Source organism: Hippoglossus hippoglossus, chromosome 3, assembly GCF_009819705.1.
Source record: "Hippoglossus hippoglossus isolate fHipHip1 chromosome 3, fHipHip1.pri, whole genome shotgun sequence".
Taxonomy (NCBI): Eukaryota; Metazoa; Chordata; class Actinopteri; order Pleuronectiformes; family Pleuronectidae; genus Hippoglossus; species Hippoglossus hippoglossus.
The window spans coordinates 65,348-72,500 of record NC_047153.1 but is presented as its reverse complement, the minus strand read 5'-3'; the positions used below and the strand labels follow the sequence as shown (position 1 = coordinate 72,500).

The 7,153-nt window shown below is 45.3% G+C and overlaps 2 protein-coding genes across 4 annotated transcripts in view; one reads left to right on the top strand and one right to left on the bottom strand.

Moving 5' to 3' along the window:
* Window positions 1–2,439, top strand: part of hypk (huntingtin interacting protein K) — a 3,063-nt gene extending 624 nt beyond the window's left edge. The window contains exons 2-4 of the mRNA XM_034572489.1: window positions 1,422–1,477; window positions 1,612–1,663; window positions 1,996–2,439. Of these exons, the coding sequence (XP_034428380.1) occupies window positions 1,422–1,477; window positions 1,612–1,663; window positions 1,996–2,091 (204 nt within the window). The 3' untranslated portion in view covers window positions 2,092–2,439. The remainder of the gene's footprint in view (window positions 1–1,421; window positions 1,478–1,611; window positions 1,664–1,995) is intronic.
* On the bottom strand, window positions 2,254–6,204 carry mfap1 (microfibril associated protein 1). Of its 3 annotated transcripts, none has more exons than XM_034572406.1 (9): window positions 6,101–6,204; window positions 5,846–5,933; window positions 5,181–5,397; window positions 4,954–5,092; window positions 4,668–4,855; window positions 4,092–4,361; window positions 3,843–4,002; window positions 3,413–3,502; window positions 2,254–2,764 (listed from the first exon to the last, which is right to left on the bottom strand). In XM_034572406.1, the coding sequence occupies exons 2-9, from the start codon at window positions 5,925–5,927 to the stop codon at window positions 2,585–2,587; spliced, it is 1,326 nt and encodes a 441-aa protein (XP_034428297.1). In that variant the 5' UTR covers window positions 5,928–5,933; window positions 6,101–6,204; the 3' UTR covers window positions 2,254–2,584. The 3 variants fall into 3 exon arrangements, with proteins under 3 accessions (XP_034428297.1, XP_034428308.1, XP_034428317.1); XM_034572417.1 differs by lacking the exon at window positions 6,101–6,204 and adding an exon at window positions 6,043–6,078; XM_034572426.1 differs by lacking the exon at window positions 6,101–6,204 and adding an exon at window positions 5,989–6,028.
* Between the last annotated feature and the right edge of the window lie 949 nt (window positions 6,205–7,153).

The window sequence follows — 7,153 nt, the reverse complement described above, 5'->3', positions numbered from 1 at the left end:
AACACGCTAACGCTTCACTGTCCTAACACGCTAACGCTTCACTGTCTAAACACGCTAACGCTTCACTGTCCAAACATACTAACGCTTCACTGTCCAAACATGCTAACGCTTCACTGTCCAAACATACTAACGCTTCACTGTCCTAACACGCTAACGCTTCACTGTCTAAACACGCTAACGCTTCACTGTCCAAACACGCTAACGCTTCACTGTCCTAACACGCTAACGCTTCACTGTCCTAACATACTAACGCTTCACTGTCCAAACATACTAACGCTTCACTGTCCTAACACGCTAACGCTTCACTGTCCAAACACGCTAACGCTTCACTGTCCTAACACGCTAACGCGTCACTGTCCGGACACGCTAACGCTTCACTGTCCGGACACGCTAACGCTTCACTGTCCGGACACGCTAACGCTTCACTGTCCGGACACGCTAACGCTTCACTGTCCGGACACGCTAACGCTTCACTGTCCAAACACGCTAACGCTTCACTGTCCCGACACGCTAACGCTTCACTGTCCGGACACGCTAACGCTTCACTGTCCCGACACGCTAACGCTTCACTGTCCAGACACGCTAACGCTTCACTGTCCTAACACGCTAACGCTTCACTGTCCTAACACGCTAACGCTTCACTGTCCTAACACGCTAACGCTTCACTGTCCTAACACGCTAACGCTTCACTGTCCTCACACGCTAACGCTTCACTGTCTAAACACGCTAACGCTTCACTGTCCGGACACGCTAACGCTTCACTGTCCGGACACGCTAACGCTTCACTGTCCGGACACGCTAACGCTTCACTGTCCGGACACGCTAACGCTTAACTGTCCGGACACGCTAACGCTTCACTGTCCGGACACGCTAACGCTTCACTGTCCAGACACGCTAACGCTTCACTGTCCAGACACGCTAACGCTTCACTGTCCCGACACGCTAACGCTTCACTGTCCGGACACGCTAACGCTTCACTGTCCGGACACGCTAACGCTTCACTGTCCGGACACGCTAACGCTTCACTGTCCGGACACGCTAACGCTTCACTGTCCAGACACGCTAACGCTTCACTGTCCCGACACGCTAACGCTTCACTGTCCCGACACGCTAACGCTTCACTGTCCGGACACGCTAACGCTTCACTGTCCCGACACGCTAACGCTTCACTGTCCCGACACGCTAACGCTTCACTGTCCAGACACGCTAACGCTTCACTGTCCCGACACGCTAACGCTTCACTGTCCCGACACGCTAACGCTTCACTGTCCCAACACGCTAACGCTTCACTGTCCAGACACGCTAACGCTTCACTGTCCCGACACGCTAACGCTTCACTGTCCCGACACGCTAACGCTTCACTGTCCCGACACGCTAACGCTTCACTGTCCCGACACGCTAACGCTTTCTTCTCATTCCAGGCGATGTCAGTGATTGGAGACAGACGGTCACGAGAGCAGAAAGCCAAACAGGAAAGGTAAGAGCATTCACAGTGAGAAACAAACCTGTTTATTCCTCCTGGATCAACATGCTGACATTTGTAATCTGCAGATTTTTCGTTTCGTACCTTCCTGAAATTACATGTTTGTCTGGTCTTTTTTATACTTTCAGAGAAAAGGAGTTGGCCAAAGTCACCATCAAGAAAGAGGACGTAGAACTAATTGTAAGTCTTTGACTCTGGGAAGTTCTTTGCACGCCTGTTATTTGATGCGTCATAGCCAGAAGTATATGGATACTGGAACATTTCATACCAAAACTCATGGCCGTTCATCTGTTGGTAGTTTCGTGTTTCTTGTAGAACTTCCAGGGCTCCACACTGCAACTGGTGTTTTGTTTTATATCATCGTCACGTGAAATACCAGCAGTGAGTGTGTGCACCCAGTCTGAGGAGTCTGGGAGCACACACGCCTCCAACATGAAACTAATCGGTTGTGCAGATGTCAGTTTGTCGTCGAGCACTGTTTGACCTTGTCTCTCGTTCTGTGGATGTTGCAGATGTCTGAGATGGAGATTCCGAGGGCGGTGGCCGAGCGCAGTCTGAGGGAACACATGGGGAACGTGGTGGAGGCTCTGGTCGCTCTCACTAACTGAACATTTACCAAATGGACTTTCAGTGAACCTGAACTGATCCCAGTGGTTAAACTGCAAATCCTTTTTTTTCTCTTTTTTTAAATAAAAGGTTGATATTTGGCTTTCCTCCTTTACCTGAGATTGAATGTCACACAATTTCAATACGTTTCAACAGATAAAAAGTTTTTAAAATGATGAAACTTCAGATTTTATTTGCAAATAAATCAAGGGTCAAGACCTGTACTTTAACAAAAATAGAAGAAAAGAGTTTAGGAAATCTGCAACATGTTATAAACTGATATTTACATTTTCTTTGCTTTAAAACTGGAGATTTCTGTGATGTAGCTCAGAATTTGTTCTGCACATGCACAACGGAAAACTATCTGCATCTCTAAGTCGGGTTGACAAACCAATGCAGAACTAGGGTTCATTTTAAATGGTGCAGCAGAACCAGTCTGTCTGGTTTCCGTCCACAACAAAGTCCAGGGAAGAGAATCTGTCTATGACGTCACATCTAAGTCTTCCTCTTATTCACCGTGGGCCGGTCGAACACGTCCCTCACACCTGCCGCCTTCTGCTTAAAGAACTTGCTGTTCTGAGCACTCTCCTGGGCCCAGGCCGAGTCGAACGACGTGGTGTCCTGGTCCACCAGGTGGGTGTACTTGGTACGTCCAGACCGACCAAAGTTTTTGACCTTGAGGAGAAATCAAACCGGAAATTGGGTCAAATCTAGGACGCGAAAGAAATCCTTTGTTTGAAAGAGATTCCAAACATCCGACTGGTCAAGTTACCCTCAACATTAAAAAGATCGGTGATCAAACAGGAAAAAGTTTTGGTTCAAGACAGAAGAAAATCTCAAAACTTTTAAAACAGGCCTTTTGAATTTCATGTATATTTAAGTGAAGCCACAGATCACGGTGGATTCAATTCTTTAAAAAAAAAAAAAAAAAATTAAACGTGTCACTGTTGAATGTTACATGTACATAGATTTTTTTTACAGTTTTAGGAAAAGATTCAATTGTGGAAAAAGTTATTGATTATAGGGCAAGATTTAGCACATTGAGTTTAAGCGGCCAACATGGTTTTGCTGTTATAAGTATAATATTTTAAAATAGGGTTAGGGGTTAAAAACTAAGATGTTCATCCATCTCACTGTTATCAGACTCTTTCAATTTCTATCCCCCAAAAAATGTAAAATGTTCAGCAGCAAACTGACTCGTCCGCCATGTTTTCACTTCCTTTCTCATTTTAAAATTAAACCTACTTTACAACTACTGTATCGTAGTGTTCAAACCTCCAGGCCTGTTACACAAAACCAGCAGAGCGAAAGAAAGCAGCATACCTGCATGACTTTAGGTAAGATGGTTTTGTTGAAATGATCCTCCAGAGTGGGAGCGCTGAAATCTCTCTTGTACACGCCTTCCTCCTCGTCCTGCAACACACACCACATGTTAACAGTGATTACTTATTTACTGTCAGTAGAACCACATCAAACCTTAAATACTTCTGTGTTAAAAGAAGTGTTCCGAGTGGACAGCGTTACACAATGTTCATACAGATGAATGATGCAACTTCCCACCGACCACAGCGTTTGTTGCACTTTGGATAAACATTACATTGTTTGGTTACTTTTTGTGCATCAGCGGTAGCGTCACCAGTTTTCTTATGCTGAACTTATAAAGTTGGTATAATAAAAACTAATAAATGAATCATAAAATAAATAAAAAGAACTTCAGCTCGTAAGATCAGATCCGTAGTGAATCCTGACTCACCATGAAGAAGGCTCCTCTGTGATAATACTTCTGGAGAAACTTGTATTTTCCTTTAGACGCTTTGTTAGTGACGAGTTTGCCGCTGTTGCGCAGCTCGGCCCTGCGCTCCTCCTCTGTCAAGTTATGGAATCTCTCGATTTCAGCCTTCTCCTTCTCCATGCTGAAGATAAACACACACATCAACACTCAGTGACAACGAAAACACTGAGCTCATTTACATGTTCCTGTAAAACATCCGTGTTTACTCACACTTCTCTGGCCTCTCTGTCCCTCTTAATGCGTTTCAGCTCTCTGACTTTCCAGGCTTCGTATTCTTCCTCCTCGTTCTCTCCGTCAGTGTCCAGAGCGTCCAGAGCAGCCAGTGTGCGACGGTTCTCCTCAAACTCCTTCTTGGCCTCCTCCTCCACAATCTTGAGCGTGTAGCGCCGTCGGTCTTCCACCTGCTTCTTGGCCTCGACCTCCAGCTCTCTCTGCCTCAGCTCCTCTGCTTCACGCTCTGCCACTGTGATTCGGTCCTTTCTGTGGCACGAACCGACAGAATTGTTACCTCATATCCATGGTTTTAATTCTAGCAGCTAACTTACTGGATGTAAGTTGATCAGTTTGCTCAAATGTTTTAGTCTCTCCAGTTATAAGATCTATTCTCCAATCAACTCATTTTAAAGTGGGAGAACTCCAGACTGAAGGTGGGTTTCTGTGGTTTTCTGTGTCCTGATCTGGTAAAATGCTCTCTAAACAGCTGACTCAGGCCTTTTCTCCACATGATGTAGACAAAGAAAGTTGCCAGAACATTTGTGGTTTGACAGTTTCTGTTTCAGTTCATACTTGCGGATGAAGACGGGTTTGAGTCGCGGCTCTGCCTCATCCTCGCTGTCTGTGTACTCTTCATATTCAGACTCAGATTCAGACTCCTCCCCCGACTTCCCTTCCTCCTCCACCTCCATCACCTCCATCTCCTCATTCTTTCGTTCCTCTGCACGCTGCCGCATCATTGCTCGTCTCCTCTCAATTTCCTAGACAGAACGACAAACTCCAAGTTAAAAACTCCTATTAATATAATGACCTAGAAATTTGTAAAAAAATAAAAATGTTAACAGCAGAGCTAAATAACCTCGTCATCCACTTCTTCCTCTTCCTCCTCTTCCTCCTCACTACTCTCCTCGTGCTCTGGGTGCCACGTGCCTTCATCTGAGTCCTCGCTGCTCTCAGCAACAACCTCAGGCTCTGCAATCTGTCTGTGTCTTGCAAGTCTGTGGAGAAAGAAACTACATTTTTAGCAACACAAACTTCGTGCTCATATTAGTCGACTCAGACCAAATATAAAGAGCGGTGCAATACCTCTCCTCCACGTCTTCAGAAACACGGTTGAGCAGACGTTTTAGACGCGGGTCAGAGACGTCCTCTTCCTCCTGCTCCATCTCTGGCTCCATTTCTTTTCCTTTCTTCACAAACTGGAAGTCCTCGTCTTCTTCATCAGACGACTCCATCGGTGCATAGTCAGGACGTTTACCTGACACGTACCTCTTGACCTTCACCTTCTCCATGGAGAGCTCACCTGGGATATAGAGACACCAGTGATGAGTTTGGTCCTGAGGCTTCGGTCACTAACACAGAACGTTACGATGTTTCTTTGAATCCGTTTTACCTGAAATAATATTCATCTCCTTTTGGAGATGCTTCATTTCAGTTTTTGAAGCTGATGCTAACCATTAGTCAACGAATCAACCATAACAAAATCATACTTCATGATTTTATAATCAATAATTTGTCAAGTATTATATGCCAAGAAATGTACCAGGGTAAATGTAATTAAGTATTTGTATGTGTACTACACGGAAACCACTTTACATGTAGAAACGTTGTATAAACAGCTGATCTAATGATGGAGAATCAGAACAGTCAGAACACAGCTAGCTGCAGCTAGCACGCCGCTAGCCTAGCCGCTAGCCTAGCCGCTAGCCTAGCCGCTAGCCTAGCCGCTAGCCTAGCCGCTAACATCGCACCTTTCTCGTTCCGGACCGGGACGGCTCCGGCCGTGGACTGGATCGGCGGCAGCTTCATGTTGAGCGCGTCGTGGCTGGACATGTTCGCCTGGTGAGAGGAAATGAAATATAACCAAGAAACACGAAGATTAAACCTTGGTAACTTCCGGAGCTGGTCAGAGACAACAAACTACAAACTGCGAATAACGAAGACTAACTTCCGGAACTGGTCAGAGACAACCTACTACAAACTGCTAATAACGAAGACTAACTAACCTGCGGAACTGGTCAGAGTCAACAAACTAAAAAGGTTTTTCACTTCGAGACAAACAACCAGATCAAAGTCGCCTCTGAGCAGCGGAAGTGTTTCCTCGTCAACGGACAGGAAGTGGATTTGTTCCTATAGCATTCTGTCAAAGGTTCCACCCACAGGTTCCACCACAACACATCACACCACAACACAACACAACACATCACACCACAACACATCACACCACAACACATCACAACACATCACACCACAACACATCACACCACAACACATCACAACACATCACACCACAACACACCACAGACTAAAACACAACACATCACAGCACAACACATCACACCACAACACATCACACCACAACACATCACAACACATCACACCACAACACACCACAGACTAAAACACAACACATCACAGCACAACACATCACAACACAACACATCACAACACACCACAGACTAAAACACAACACATCACAGCACAACACAACACATCACAACACAACACAACACAACACATCACAACACACCACAGACTAAAACACAACACATCACACCACAACACAGACTAAAACACAACACATCACACCACAACACAACACAACACATCACACCACAACACACCACAGACTAAAACACAACACATCACACCACAACACAACACAACACACCACAGACTAAAACACAACACATCACAATACACCACAGACTAAAACACAACATATCACAGCACAACACATCACAACACACCACAACACATCACACCACAACACAACACAACACATCACACCACAACACACCACAGACTAAAACACAACACATCACAGCACAACACATCACAACACAACACATCACAACACACCACAGACTAAAACACAACACATCACAGCACAACACAACACATCACAACACATCACAACACATCACAACACATCACAACACACCACAGACTAAAACACAACACATCACACCACAACACAGACTAAAACACAACACATCACAGCACAACACATCACAACACACCACAGACTAAAACACAACACACCACAACACACCACA